Source organism: Solea senegalensis, linkage group LG11 (assembly GCF_019176455.1).
Source record: "Solea senegalensis isolate Sse05_10M linkage group LG11, IFAPA_SoseM_1, whole genome shotgun sequence".
Lineage (NCBI taxonomy): Eukaryota > Metazoa > Chordata > Actinopteri > Pleuronectiformes > Soleidae > Solea > Solea senegalensis.
The window spans coordinates 5986503-6002107 of NC_058031.1; the positions used below are offsets into that span (position 1 = coordinate 5986503).

Below are 15605 nucleotides of genomic sequence, written 5' to 3' on the forward strand. Positions count from 1 at the left end.
CCTTAAATGTGGAAGAAACAACATTTATTATTGACTGGAATAATTTAGGATTGGAAGCCGGGGCCTTGACTAATACAGAATATAAATACGGAACATAAATCTTAATAGCTTTTCATGATATACAGCGTCACCTAATAGACTGTCTGGCCTTCTGACCATAAAATTAAATGTCACCATCGCTACATTGGCCCTCATTACCATTCAAGAGACTGGAAATTGATGAAACGCTTCCAATAAATATACAAATTACACGCGGAGGTGCAAAATGTGTCTTTGTAAATAGCCGTCCCCACCTGTCCCCCCTGTCTCCTGACAAACAGGAGGCTGCGTGTCTGCGTCCACTGATGCTGGACACCAGTCGTAAAGCTGACTTATATGACATGACTTTGAGGGAAGCGAAAGGCACAAATGTAACGTCTCACCAGAACAAGGATTCTAAATAACGTGCATGAATCAGTCGGATTCAATGACCCATTGAAAAGTCGCCGCTGTCTCAAAATGTCAGCGTGGCTTTTTAGGACGACAAGGCCGTGAATATATTAGCACTCCCACTGATCAGCACTCCCACTGATCCTTGGTGCAAGTAATTATGCAGGTTTTATTGGGAGGCCATGACGCTTTGTACGCAGCTGCGATTGAGGAATTATTCTGTGGACGTCGAGTCAAGTGGGATTCAAATGTCCTGCGAGTTTAATGAAGCGGTGGCCTAAAAAAAACACACAAGTCATTTGGCTGCACTTTCTCCACCTGCTCCCCCCGTGGGACGACGCTGAGTGACATAACAAACACCTGCGTTGATCCCATTTACAAAGTCCGTAAAAAACAGCCGATAGAGCTGGTAAAACACGGCCGTGCCCTTGAAGCAAAGGCCACGACACTTGCCTTTTCATTCTTCCTATAATTCACCTGCCTGTTGATTTATGAGTTATAGACGGGATGGGGATACTGCTGATGACTGATGTGGTCAACATAAGTGTGTGTGTGAGAGAGAAACAGCTGTATGGCATGCAGGAGGAGGGGGGTGAGGCTACATATGAGGTATATAACCACCTCGGAACCAACAGAGCATGAACCACTGTTGTCTTTTCACCTGGGGACCTTCGCACGAATCAGAGCAACCTGTGACAACACTGTCCCACAGCGATGAAGTGCAACCATCTCCTGTCCTGGACCGTCCTCCTCATGGCCTCCGGTCCACTGCTGGCTCACCCAATCACCGACTCTGCCGAGATGATCTACCCCGGAGCTGGTGAGTGGAGCACTACATCTCCACTTATATATTAGCATTATTTACTAACTCTGTGTCAGGCTTTTAGGAGTGAAAGTTAATTTGTGAAGAATAACGGTTGGGAAGTCATGTCCTGATTGGGACATAAAAGTAATTACTTCAGTGTCTCAGTGTTGAACACTGATAGTTCTGCCAAGGGTAGGACACTTGATATCGTGCTGGGTTTCTCTGCGTTAAAAAAAAAAGAAGGGTTCAGTATGGGAGAATTAGTGACATCTAATGGTGAGAGTGTGGATTGTCACAAACACATCTGTGTGTGTGTCAGAGACTTGGAGCGGGATATAGAAAATACAAATCACAAAGCAGTTTCCGAGCATGGTTAAATAGGAATTGATGTTATGGGTCACATTAGAAGGGAATGAATGAAGAAAAAGTCTTTAAATAAAGGCACTTATCTGGTCAGAGGGTAAAGGGCATGCAGCGATTAGAGATTAGACAGAAACTGACCCCTAATGTCGTTCCTCCTCACTTGTCTTGCATGTTTACGTGTCAAACTGCAAATATTAATACGAAGGGCTTGTTCTAAGACTCCAAAACGCAAAGGCTATTCATTTGAAAGTGACGATACGCGTTTATAAAAACACACGGGTAGTATTTTCAATGTATAACTGTATACGACAAATATGACCCTCGCGACGAAAGTCTTCATATTTCTGTGCCTTTACTGCTCACAATAAATCATGAATTCATGATTTAAGACACAATCTGTACCTGTCAGTGTTTGTTACCAACTGTAACTGTGAGTTCTTTTCCTTTTTTATTTTTTATTTACGGTCATCATCAGCGTCAGTGGAGGAGCGAGGGGTTGGCACTCTGGATGATCTCTCTCTCTCCGAGCAAGGCTTCCCTCCTCAGGAGAGTGCTGGTCTCAGATACTCCTCTCTCTTATCCGATGGTGAGAAACATATCATATATATATATATATATATATATATATATATATATATATATAAACTGAGACTTTTTACTGTGGGAAATCTGAATCCACTCCAGTATGAGGCAGTTGGAGGTATTGAAGTGTGAGTAGATGCTAGTCCTTTCACTCCGTGGCACGTTTTATGTTCTCAGGTGTCAGGACAACAGGCCTGTTTCCTCGGGGGATGAATAGAGAGGTGAGTTGAAAGAATCGAAAAAAGCAGAAGTATAGCTTTATCACTAATTCTTAATCTTCTCTTTCAGGTCCTGTTGGAGAAGCAAACTCTCCTGAATCCATTAAGCCGTGCGTTTGGCATCAGGAAGCAGTTCCGGAAGAGAGGAGGGAACTCGGAGTGTTTCTGGAAGTACTGTGTCTAAAAGTGACATTAAAAGAGCCATTACAGCAACACACGAGAGACAGGGCTTGCACTTGAATCTTTCAGTCACGTAGGTCCACGCACATAAACCTCACATCACTGTATACATGTTTGTGTACATGTGCACACCCAGTGCTCTCACTCACATGAGACATATTTATTAAGATGACTTTAATGCTGCGTGGAACTATATTATTATTATAATACATATTTCTTTAAATTCCTTGGTTATGTGTTTGGCCAAAATGAAACAGAAATAAAGCCTGTATTATAATAAAAAAAGAAGCCTAATCTGTCTTTTCTTGCAACATAAAGAAGTGAAACACGCAAGTGAAAGAGGAGGAAACAAAAAGACGTTTCAAAGTCAGTTCTCGAGTTTTCTTCATTTTTTCATTTTTTTATTATTTTACAGCAGAAAGAATATAAAGCATTCAGAAAACATCTTCCATATTTTAAGGGCAATTCAAAACGTTTTGCATGGCTTCAGCAGCTGAAATCATTTTTTGTTTTGTTTAGTTGTTTTTTTTTTTCTTTTTACATTTCCATCGAGTCAGTGACGCTTGTACATGCACAATTACAAAAATAAAACTTACAAACAGGGGCGGGTGGGCTGGGGAGGAGAACTAAACACATCTGGAGAACCGAGAGGAGATGACACGTTTTAAGGGGGTCGGGTTTGGGGGAATGGAGAAAAAACTGGATCACATAACAGGGAGAGACAGAGAGAAAGACAGCTATAGAGGAGAGGAAAATAGATCTAACACTAGTTCACATGCAAAGTGTCGAGGACCCGCAACTTTCTATCAAAGTCGGGTCTGGTTTTTTTTCTTTTCGGTTTGGAATTGATGAAAACGTGCAGTTCAGTAAAGGGTGCCATATAATTGCTGTCCATAAACTACTGAATGCTTGTCTTGCAATACTGGCATTTGCATAAGAGTAAGTCAACTACATGTGTCCAATCATTTTAAACTTCACTAGGTCTATAGGTCTCCACAAAATAAATCTTTATTGCTCTGTGTCCACGAGTGGAATAATGTGGTAAAACTGTGTGTGTCTGTCTGTGTGTGTGTGTGTGTTCTGTTTGTCCTGATGTGCCTACCTTTCTCCAGTTTGGGTGCTCGGGGGGGAAAAAGGAAGAGGAGGAAAGGCAGATTCCCAGGTCTGTTAACAGAACATCTTGAGACTGTTAATACTGTATATATATATATATATATATATATATATATATACGAATGCAGAGAGCCTATCAGCTAACCTGTCATCCCATTCATAAATGGCAGTAAAACAAGATTTGCAGGTGAACTTTTTGTATAATTACGCTCTTAATCTAAAGTACCCTCTACACTTTGACACTTGGATAAATTACGGGCCTAAAGAAGCGGCCAGAATTATATTAGGATTTGACAGGCGTCTATGAAAGACCGTCAAATCATTTATCTTAATGAGCTATATATAACAGGACTCTTTTTATTCCCAGGTCTCCACTGATGTATCATTCAACGATACTGACAGGAAATTGACTATAGTTCATATTCACTCATTTTAAGGACTCCACTATCACAGTGGTGAACTGTCTGCCCCAGATTCTTCACCAGAAACTACTTCTTTTTTTTTTTAAACTAACTTTTTCAATGTCAACTTGTTGTGAATCATGTGTCGCCCTCTGTTTCCTCCTCCCCATTTTGGCACCCTGAGTAAAATACATAAGGGAGGTGAACCAGTCCCTCGGCACGGAGAAGAGGAACGCTGCCGTCGCCGCTCGGCGTTCTAGTGAAACTGACGCCTTTGGCGTCTGCATATGTGCTGCTGTGTGTGGGGTGTCTTGTGCATCTGTTAGTGAGTATCGTGTGTCACTCAGTTCATACTTGCTCTATATACTTGATGGATATACAGCACAATGGTCTTCCAACCTTGTCCTTTTCGTTTCTGTTTGAAAGTTGGGAGCACACTGATCAAATCTAAATGAATCAAAAAAAAAGAAAAAAGAAGGAAAGAAAATGTCTTAAAAGTTAGAGCTCGCTTTAAAAAAAAACAATCCCACCCCCATGCTTTGCCATGAAAACGACCACTGGCCTGTGCCCTCTGTGCAGTCACATGCCCTCCGTCTTTCTGAGTTCTGTGACACATCAAACCGGCCTTCATTGTTTTACAGAACAGCAATTCTTTAACGAGTCTATCCGACTATCAATTCTAGGAAAATAAGCATGCGTCAGGTGCAGTTCTGTCACCCTGTTAACTATTTTACCCATGCAAGCGCAAGAAATCCTCCTCCGTTTTTGCCACGACATCGCATCGGCTATGCATTCTAACCACACACATGAGGATGAATGAAAGGCAACAAACCCCAGTAGTGGCGTTTTTCTAAATGTGGCTTCAACAAGCTGTCCTAGTACTAAACGGAATAAAAACGACGACAGGGAAATAAAAAGGAAACTAATCGTGTCGACAAGCTGGAGTGCTGCACTGATATCGTCGTGGACGGGGGAATACCGCGCCGTGGCGTCGGCGAGTGCGAGGTTGACAGTGATGCTTTGTGTTTCATGTAGAAGATACAGCACTAAATGTGGATGACCATGTTCTCTCAGAAATCCCTCAGGTACACGGACATTAGCTTGGTGTTATCAGGATATGAATAGGCACTTTCTACATAAACACTCAGGAAATTAAGTTGACACATCAGATGAGTGGAAAACAACAATAATAATAATAAAAAAAATCAACACTCATGTCACCTAATAATAATCATTTTAAAAAAAAAAGTATGACACTATATAACACTTCAATGAAGAAAAATCAAGTTTTTCAGTGGCACTTGGCTGAATAATAATCACTTGTTGTTTCTTGGATATGGAATACACCCTTTCATATTTCTGGTAAGAATACATTTTAAGAACGAGGCAGGCACCTCGACCAGCAGCTCATGTGGATTCTCTCTCAGATTATTCTCATTCACACACGCGTCAAAAACCGCTTTAAACGAGACACATAATGTGTCTGAGTCACAATTATAAATGGCACCGGTACATTACAGCCATGTTGGCTCACTGACCCTGCACTGAGGCGAATGACAACTCCTAATGCTGTGTTAGCACCTTTTGACTGTTCATTTTCACTTTCCAGCTGCTCCACCAAGAAATCCAGTCATGCACAGTATAGCTACACGTGTTATTTTTTTTTTTCCTTCTTTCAACTAGACATCTTTGTTCTTTTGGAATTCATGGTCTATTACACCCCGGCAGCCTTGAACAAGGAGTTTTTCATTAAAACACATTGTATTAGTAAAATCCACTCGCCACTTTACAACTCCGGGGATTGTAATTCAGTGCTTGTCGCAACATTTAAAGAGGCAAATCCAATCTTTTCCAGTGACAGAGAGTAATAACGTGGATTGCTTTATAGAGACGCCGTGGGCAAGGCTGCCGTTTACAATCTTTAAGATCAGACAAGATACCTTGGTAATGCAACACATTCTATTTGCAATGACAACACAAATAAATCTTAAAAACTTTGCAGTGGTATATTCAATAATGGAAAAATGCTTTAGTCGTCCATTGGTATGGTGAGACACGATTGGCTTAACTGCTTTACTATGACTCCATCTACACACTGTGTACCTTACTGTCGGTCTATTGATCCTCTGCCAGTTGTGATCTTATGGTCTTTAGTGCGAGTGTGTATTTCACTGTATGATTATCTGTTCTGCAAAAAAATGAATTTCTTAAGCTATAGAGCATTCACATACCTTGGCACCAGTGGCAAAATGTTCTTGGTAGCCCAAAACAAACAGGAACAACATAAATTAAAAAACATTAAACAAAACCATACTTTAAAGATAACTCTGCAGACTTCTCTTAACTCTAAATATGGTCATTTTTTTTCCTTTAAAACCTTTTCATATTGCATTAATATCATGCTTTAGCAAAATGTTCTTCTCAAGAACAATCAAAATAAAATAAAATACTCTAATAGTGAAATAGTTTTAATTTTACAGAGCATAGCCACTACTGCTTTTGTTGTTGTTTTTTTCCCTTTTGACTCTGTTCATACTTTTCATGCACATAGCTCATTTTTATCCCAGGTATTTACACTATATACAAACAATACAACCATACTTCATAGGCATTCAAACAAAACTATACAAATATTCTGTTTTTGTCTCGTACCTGTTTTTGACCCATTTTTAATGAATAAAATAATATATTTCTAAAATACAATCCCTTTTGGGTAAATGTTTTTCCTACGTACTTTCAGCCTTCTTTATATACACAAATCGCTCAATTTGTCAAAAATATGGATTTGTCAAATCCCTATTTTGGGACAAGCTTAGGGACCCCTCAAAGAATCTCTAAGACATCAAGGCAATGTATGTGATCTTCCCCTCAAAAGCCCTCACAGGCTCTGAAGTTCATTTAAAAAGAACAGTAACAACCTGCATGACCATAACCATTACAACATAAAATAGGCAAGTTCCTTTCTCTTGTTAGATTCCAGTGGAGCAATCTAGTCGAACAAAAGGGACGATACAGGGAAAGCTTCATTAACGAGATGGTAGAACTCATGGAGACGATGGGGCGTGTGTTCCACTGAGGTGGAGACAAAAAAAAGAAAGAAAGAAAAGAAAAGAAAATCATAAGGAAAGGCTGAAAGACTGGACCATAAGCACACAAGCAAAGACTTTTCTTGCCCAAGAATTCATGCATTTTTTTTCTTGGTAGGATTCAACAACATAGAGTCTGAAGATACAGATCATCAATATATTGGACATGGTGGATCAAATACGTTGGACAGTATGGAACAAATTTAAGTAATAAAGTGACAATATATTTCGATAAAGCATAGAACTTCTTCTTTTCTTTTCTTTTTTTAAAAAAATGGTGAAACAAACATTTTATCCACCACCTGCATCTGCATGTTAAAACCCCCCCCCCCAAACTACATTCATGTGTAGCTCCACCCATGTGGGCAGACTGGTGGGGTAGAGCACAGTGGGACAGGAGGAGCTGTGGAGCTAATTTGAATATTGTATCATCTACAGCAGTTGGAGAGACGTTGGCGTTAAAAGATCTGGTAAAAAAAAAAAAATCCGTTCTTCAAATGAAGTGACTGGTCACTTAAAAAAACTATGAAATACAATTAGAGCCCAGAGTGTTTCTGCATGGTCTGCCTCCTCCCCTCCCTCCTCTGAGATCTTCTGCAGCAGCCGCGATTGTACGTCCCACGTGGGTCCTCACGTGAGACAGACCTCCTCAGACATGTCCAGGGTTTGCTTCCTTGATCATCCCGCTACCTCTTCTTCATATACAAAAACGACAAAAGCGATCAACGAAAAAAGTGCAAAAAAATGCCACGAAGCAAATGTTCTGCAGAGTCTATAATCCCCATTTGAAGTTGCCACTCTCTGACCAAAAATCAGGTCAGTGGAAAGAAAAGGTAATGTGAAAAATGCTGTCGTACATGTAATAATAGTTGAATCAGTAACGCTGCAGAAGAAGAAGTAATAGTTGCAGCGCTTGCATCAGTGTCTTTTTTCCATTTCTCTTGTAAAATGTCTCGGGTACCAACGAAAAACAAAGGAGGAGTCAGGAGAGTGATGTCACATCGCGAGGGGGCTCCTCTGAGGGGTCTCATGTTCCCTGGCCCTTTTCAATTCTTTCGCCCTGAAACACAGACGGAGACGCGTGTCACTCAATACAACAGCGGGGAGGGAGGGGACCTGGGTCGCGAGCACGTCAAGATACAGACAAGGCCGAACAGTGACATCGCAACAGCGGTCAGTCAGCCCAGATCAACGGGACGTACAGCTGGTCTGTGAAAGGAAGTGTTGGTCAGGAATGAGCTGGACTTACACTTTGAGATGGATAAACGTGGACAAAATCACAACATGGACCATTGCAACTTTGGAGAAATGAAATACACGTAATCTTGATCGAGCCAAACCTCATTACCATACTGTCACAGAGTAATAACTTGCTTATAACTATGAGAACTGTGTGTGGGACATACAGTCATAATCATTCATAATAGTAATCCTTACCTGCATGTTATTTTAGAAAATAACATGGTATTACTGTAATATTATCTCCTATTACTAAATTATTAACACACTAGTATCATGTTGTTCATGTACTAGTTTTTGGTGCATGTGAAACAGCGTTTTTTCTTTATCTATGACAAATAATGAAAGAATTTCAGCACTGTCCTTGTATGAAGAACATTTTTTTTATAATCTCTTTAGTCTGCGATTCTTTTTATCCAGTAAATGTTGACGGTCAAGGTAGAGGCCAATTTCTCTTATGAGCTCTAAAAGAAGTCTAGTCTGAGAGGATTGAAAAAAAAAAAAGGCAACTGAGTTTTTGAGTTTATATGACGACATGGTCTGGCAGCTAATGGCTCATGGGAAAGACGACAAGACTACGACGCTCGTGTGTAGAAGAGAAGCAGGCGGGCTACAGTAAATGCATGTTTTAGAAGCAGTGTGTGTGTGTGTGTGTGTGTGTGTGTGTGTGTGTGTGAGATGCATCCTCTCTCACGCTGAGCTGATGTTCGCCCTGGAGATGAAATCCATTAAAGCTCTGTGTTGCAGTCTCAGGGGGTCTAAAGGAACCTATTGTTTGTTTGTTTTTTTCCCCCACGCTGTGACCTATATGCTATTACCACTTATGCGGGCCTATTATCAAACTATTGCATGCAGGCGTGCAGTAGAGGTGGTACTTCGACAATCGCACCTGCTCTAAAAACACAGTACCCTGATTTAGGACAGCATTAAGCAGATTAAGAAGACGTAAACATGAATCTCAACGGCAATAATCAAATGCACACACTTTTACACATGCTGGATATGGTTGTAGCAGTTTTCCATTTCTTATTGCGCTCTATTTGGTATTTGTTTGGACGAAACCGATGGGCACATTACATTGAACAGTTTGACACAACTCTGGTGAAAGGGACATTCGGGGGGGACAGGTTCTTCCCTCAGTCTGTTGAGTGGCTAGAAACAGGACACAAAGCCAGTCAGACGGACAGACAACTACTTGTGAAACAGCAGGCCCGCAGCATGCCTGACGTTAGAAGAGCAAGGCCCATAGTTGTCACCACTTGACATGCAGCAAGAAGAAAACATGATCGAGAAAAAGCCTCCCTTTCTCTCAGACTGGCTATGTGCATGACCACACAAAACCAAAAGAACAAAAACAAAACAAAAACAAAACGAAACAAAACAACTTAAGATCAAGAACAGAAAGTTCCAAGGAGAAAAGTACAGAGATACAGAGTCAGAGAAGTGCCTGTTAAGAGTTGCAAAGACATTGTCATTCAAAAGCATTTGGTTAGTTTGAAATAGGTTTCGCTCTAAATCTGAGCTTCTCAGTCCACCTGTGGCTCCAGTTGGCAGCCTTCATGCAAGCAGGCATCAAGCAACAGTGATGGAGAAGGAGGCAGGTTGGGTGGAGAGGGGGGGAGAGGGAGAGAGAGAGAGAGAGGGAGAAGGAGGGAAAGAATGCAAAGGCTCAGGAGAAGAATCTGTATTATTAGAGTGAAAGGGAGAGACAGAGCAAGAGATAAGAGGAAGACAGATGCATGTAAAATAAAGAGGTAAAGAGCAAGAAAAAAAGAGAGAGAGAGAGAGAGAGAGAGAGTTGAGTTGCTGAGGCTGCACTCACCCGCTTGAACAGTCTATGGTCCATCAAGGGGCTTGGCATAAACAGCAAAACAATACCAGACAGCTATTAGCACACAGTAGGCACTGTGGAGGAGGGGGCGAGGACAGGTGGGGGAGCCAAATACAATGAGGGGAGGGTTGAGGTGTGGGAGACATTTTTTTCTAACCACCCAACCAAACAAATACATCACACAGGAGTTAAGAGTACATGTGAAATTTGAAATTATGTGGAATATTTTAGACCATGAACCAACCACAGATGTTTTGCTTTGGTGTTAAAGGTTCTGTGTGTGTGTGTTAGAGGTTGAGGTCTACCTGTGGCGACAGCGGCGTAGGAACCTCATGATCTTCCTGGCAGCCTGATCCTGCCTCTTTGTGAGCAGACTACCTCTATAAAAACACCAGAGAGGCACAATAGTGTCACACTGGCTGTAGAGCAATGATTGAACACTGGCACATATTCCTGTTGTTCTGATTTCACTGTTTATCTTATAAAGAAACAGAAGACAGCTTGTACAAGCAACAATCATCTTGAAAAAAAACCAAAAACCTGAACACTGACTATTCATCATCTCTGCAATCCTCAGGGTTTCCTCTGTAAATGTGTCTATCCATAAATGACTTTAGGCACTGCTTCTCCTTCAAAAAGTCCAATAACTTAACTATTCCAATTAATTTTGTAATAACCAGCATGACAAATTGCTACAATGACCTACTGTCTCTAGCACGTTGGGTATATTTCAGTACGTGGCCTTGATTTGTGGCAGAGAATCTACCTCAGTTTGTGCTGCACCAGGGCAGCAGCTGCCCCGCGATGATGGGGCTTCAGCCTCCCAAACTCCTTGTAGCTTCGGTAGTATTGCTGAATCAGCACAGCAGCCCTCCTGCTCTGCTGGAACTTCTTCTGCTCGTGGTAGCTGCGAAATTTACTCTGGATAAGGATGGCGGCCTGCGTCATCTTCTTATAAAGTGCATACTGTCGACAGAAACAGAGCAGCGTGTTGCACTTTGCTTTGAACACCGTGAAAGTGACGTGGGATCATTCAGAAGGACACAAACTTGATGTATGGATATGAATTCAGCGGCCTGTAGTGAAATAGCTTTACCTTCAAGGCTATCCATGTTAGCTTGCAAACAGAACAAGGCAAAGATTGTGAATGATGCACTAACATGCTATTATCTATAAACTATTCATCAAAACCCAGACTTTCACAAAATGCAGAACAAAAACTTTATGATACTTTTCGCGTCTGCGTGATGTAAATTTCAACGATGTAGACGCTAACCGTGGAAGATTCCTTGAGGAGTGTGCTGGTAACCACACATGTGCTCAGCTCAGTGCTCAAACAATACGAGGACACACAAACGTGGACAAACTCCTGGTGAGAAATCTCCTCTACAGACACTGAATGTGAGCTCAAAAAATGCACATGTGGAGACTGACGTGGACCCTGGTTAAAGTATGAAAAGAACCACAGGCCCGTGGAAAGTATGTGCTAAGTACTGTAGAGCAGAGCTTCCCAAAAGTCAGAGGTTTGAGGCCCCCAAAAAACCTTTTTTGTCCCAGTTACCGATGAACAATAACAATCTCAAAGGTCAACAGAATTGTGCTCACCATTTCGACCTGAACTGTGAAGCCCTATATATTAAACTGTGAATGAAAAAGGTCATATTTTCTCAATGAATGTGTTTCACTAAAATGGGCAAATGGAAAAATGTTTATATCCCTGTCTGAGGCCCACCTGCAATACATCAGAGACCCACCAGTGGGCCCCAGCCCACACTTTGGGAAGCACTGCTGTACAGGATTGATCTCTCACCTATTGGATGGATTAGTTCCATATCGATAATAATAATATAATAATAACTTTAATTTCTATAGCCCCTTTCACGAAACCCAAGGAACAGTAGTAGAAGAAAAACAAAGCAAAACAAAAACAATCAGGTGGCAAAAACCATTTTCTGGTGCTTACCTGTTTGTATTTCTTGTAGCAACGTTGAATAACAGCAGCAGCTACTTCCTGTTGCTCACGGAGCGGCCGTCCCTGTAGGAGAGTAGAGTGGAATAGGTCAGAGTAGAACCTGCATTTTGCCACAAAAGGACATCAGTTGCTCTGTCAAGTCTCGCTGAGGTCTCCTGGTGGCTGGGAAATGAATGCCACCCGGGAATGAGTCCACGCCTGGTGGACTTGCCCCATGTGAGCAGTGGATGGGGGAGAGGTAAGCTGGGGGGGGGACAGAGAGCCAAGGGTCTACCTCAGTGTCAGGTGGCACATTTACAAGGGCTGTAAACAACAGTGAGAAGTTTGTCATATGAAAAAAGCATGTAATTTGGGGGTCTAGCAAGTATAGGAATGGGATCGGGCAGGGAAGGATTGCTGAGTGGAGAACTAGTTAAAAAACAGGCAGCAGCAGGCTCCAAACATGAAAGTAAGAGAGGAAGTCAGAAAAGAGACAAAGAGAGGAGAACATAAACTTAATAGTGTCTATTTGGAGCGGGGGATACAGGGGGAGAATGCATCGTTCCTCTAAGCAAGCCCATGCTCTGCTCAAGCCACCTTCCCATGCTGAAACCACAGGGACATATTCGTATTTTTTTTTGTTTATGTTGTCATTTGCATATGAACAGAGAGACAGAAAATGAGACAGAAATAGAGACGGGAGAATGTGAATAACATGATCAGGAAAAAGTATATCACCATTATGTTGATGAACCGTATTGCAACCATGAGCTTTACTGATTAAAACAGAGCTCCATAGCCTGGAACCAAACAAAAGCAAACCCTTCAACCCCAAAAAAACAAAACCACACATTGACTCGTCCTGCCACTGTGGGCCGCAGCACATACAGCATATGGCACCTGAGCTCCAGGCCTGTACCTTGTACTTGCGAAAGGCAGTTTGGACGAGGCGGGCAGCCTCGTACAGCTCTCTCTGCTCTGGATCTGAAAGAGTCAGCTGGGCCAGGTCTCGTTCCACCTTGCTGTTGGAGGCATTGATGAACTCACTCCAGTCGGCTGGGGATGGGAGTGTGGAGCGCTCCAGGGAGCCCTCTCGCAGCGGTGACCCTCCAGGACTGAGGCTGGGATTGGACGAGGGTGTCAGCGGTTCATTATAAAGAGATCTGAGGACAAAGGAAGAGAGACACTCTCTTCAGACCTCTTGTTGATGTAGGAACAAGTTAACATTAAACCTCTTTACCTAACGCTTAAGCTCTTTATTCACCCGATCAATCAAACCTGTGTCCAGTGAATGCTACTTTCACACGGACCAGGACCAGTAAATCAAAACTTGACTTTCTGACCTGTACACAACTAACCAATTGTGCCGCATTGTGTGTTGATGACAATGCGGCATAAAAAAAATAAATAAATCTACGAAGCTGGGACTGTTAACAAGTCTTGATACTTAAGGTTCAGCCTGAGGCAGGGACGTAGCTGATGCTGACTGCACCTGTTTCTTCGAGTGATCCTTTTAATTTACTTGCCTCATCATGTCTGCATCGACATTCTACACAGGCCTTTACCCTCCAGCCTTGGGCAACGTATGTGCCCCGCATACATACGTTTCACTCCCCACCCATTTTACATGAACATAGTGGCCTTTTTTTAACCATTACCATTAATCACAGAGAAAGAGATGAAATCCCTCTGCAGTGAGCAGGACACACATCCTGTGAACACACCCACATGCTGGCTAATGCAATATGCATATGTGCTGTTCCCTGCCTGATGGTGCGCTTTACCGCAAGTGTATGATGCTCGGCAACTGTTCCACATCTCCCAAGTAGTTGGCCAGCCAGTTCATGGTGTTGCTGACCCCTGACGTGTCTAAAGGAGCAGAGTCTGCAGCGGTGAAGTTCTCCCTCTTGATTCTCTCCGGTGTTGCTTCGATGATGTGCTCTGCCAGAGTCATCATGTTTACCTGTTTTCGTTTTTAAGACAAGAGAAAAGCACTCGCTTAGACCTCATATACACACACACAGCAGACCAATTATTAGGGCACAGGCAACCATGTTTGGTGACTGCCTGGATAGTTTTTTAACCATTTTACTATATGACAAAAATGTGGGATCTAATGTTAATGTAGAGGTTATAAATAGCCGGGATGACACAGTTCGAGGCAAAAAGCCTCAATTCTCCACTTTATCTGCTGGAGAAGTAGCGAGACTGAGATGGATGGCCGGAATGACTACAGACAAGGATCAATGGGGAGAGTTTATTATTCTGTCATGGTTATTAATTAAGTGTCACAATGACCGGCTGGTGCATATTGCCTACCCAATGTAGAAGGCGGATATGAGGGAAGTGGCTCGGTGCTGTTATGTCCGATTTAAATGTCATCTCATCATGCACTGGTGACTGAGTAGCTCTTACGCATCCTTCTAAAAGTGGTACCACCAGAAACCCACTCCATATCCTGCCTCTAATACGACACATACTTTACAGGGAGATCTTACTATATATCGGTCGTTTTTCTTTCACAACAGTGAAACCACTTTTCCTCTAGATGTTTTGGCCCGAGCCACTGCATAGCTGACATTTCTGCTGCAGTATTATGGAGCACACAAGATCTGGGATGCAGTCATTTGCATCAATAGCTAAATGCTTTTGGACCAAATCAATCATCTGGCCTGTGCCAGGTTCTACACATTAAGCTGACTATTTAGCTTTTTATTTTTCTTTGCATTTTCTTTTCATCACCTGCAGGTCATCCATCTGTGTGAGACAGTCCTGGTTCTCCAGATCCTCCCGATAGGATAGCAGTTCTGCATCAGACATGTCTCTGTCGGCCATTACAAGCATGCCTAACTGCTCCCGCTGGCGCAACCGGTTGACCAGTTTCTCTTTCCCCAGGCTACTGCCTCCACTGACCCCCAGTGTCTTCCTTCCTAATCCACTGTTGGAGAATCCACTCTCTCTCGAGGTCCACCTGACCGTCCCTGTGCAGCCTCCTGTGGACAGGCCCTTGTCTGAGCTCAAGCCTTCTGAGGACAGGCTCTTGGGGCTAGAGGACAACTTGTGGAGCTGCTGCTGCTCCAGGCTCAGAGGAGCAGACATGGCCTTGTCGGGCCTTGTCTGAGAGAGTTCTGGGTTGGGTTTATGCTTTTTAGCTAGAGGGAGGTCTCTTTGGCTCTCACTGCTGTAGTAGTTGGAGGGCTCTGACCTGGGCCTTCTTAAGTCTGCAGTAAACAAAACAGGTAACGATTAGCTGTATAATACACCACTGGTAAAATAAGGGGCCATTCACATGCAACGTCTGATGAACACAAAAACATTACATGTTTTGAATGTGGAAGCTCATATTTGGATACCTGGTTAACGTGGTCTCTGTGCACGACTGCATGTTTTTGTCTTCTTTTCCTCAC

At 42.5% G+C, this 15605-nt stretch overlaps 2 protein-coding genes across 3 annotated transcripts in view; one reads left to right on the forward strand and one right to left on the reverse strand.

Moving 5' to 3' along the window:
* The first annotated feature begins 1032 nt into the window (after positions 1-1032).
* On the forward strand, positions 1033-2840 carry LOC122777707 (urotensin-2-like). Its single transcript, XM_044039112.1, has 4 exons — positions 1033-1249; positions 2073-2183; positions 2357-2400; positions 2468-2840. The coding sequence occupies exons 1-4, from the start codon at positions 1144-1146 to the stop codon at positions 2579-2581; spliced, it is 375 nt and encodes a 124-aa protein (XP_043895047.1). The 5' UTR covers positions 1033-1143; the 3' UTR covers positions 2582-2840.
* A 111-nt stretch (positions 2841-2951) lies between these two features.
* The window catches only part of camta1a (calmodulin binding transcription activator 1a), a 289047-nt gene continuing 276393 nt past the window's right edge, over positions 2952-15605 (reverse strand). The window contains exons 16-24 of one of the 2 annotated variants that reach the window (XM_044037457.1): positions 14941-15419; positions 13983-14161; positions 13118-13361; positions 12211-12282; positions 11344-11364; positions 11014-11213; positions 10553-10627; positions 10239-10269; positions 2952-8237 (exon numbers count right to left, since the gene is read on the reverse strand). In XM_044037457.1, the coding sequence (XP_043893392.1) occupies positions 8205-8237; positions 10239-10269; positions 10553-10627; positions 11014-11213; positions 11344-11364; positions 12211-12282; positions 13118-13361; positions 13983-14161; positions 14941-15419 (1334 nt within the window). In that variant the 3' untranslated portion in view covers positions 2952-8204. The remainder of the gene's footprint in view (positions 8238-10238; positions 10270-10552; positions 10628-11013; positions 11214-11343; positions 11365-12210; positions 12283-13117; positions 13362-13982; positions 14162-14940; positions 15420-15605) is intronic. The other variant, XM_044037458.1, reaches the window with a different exon arrangement.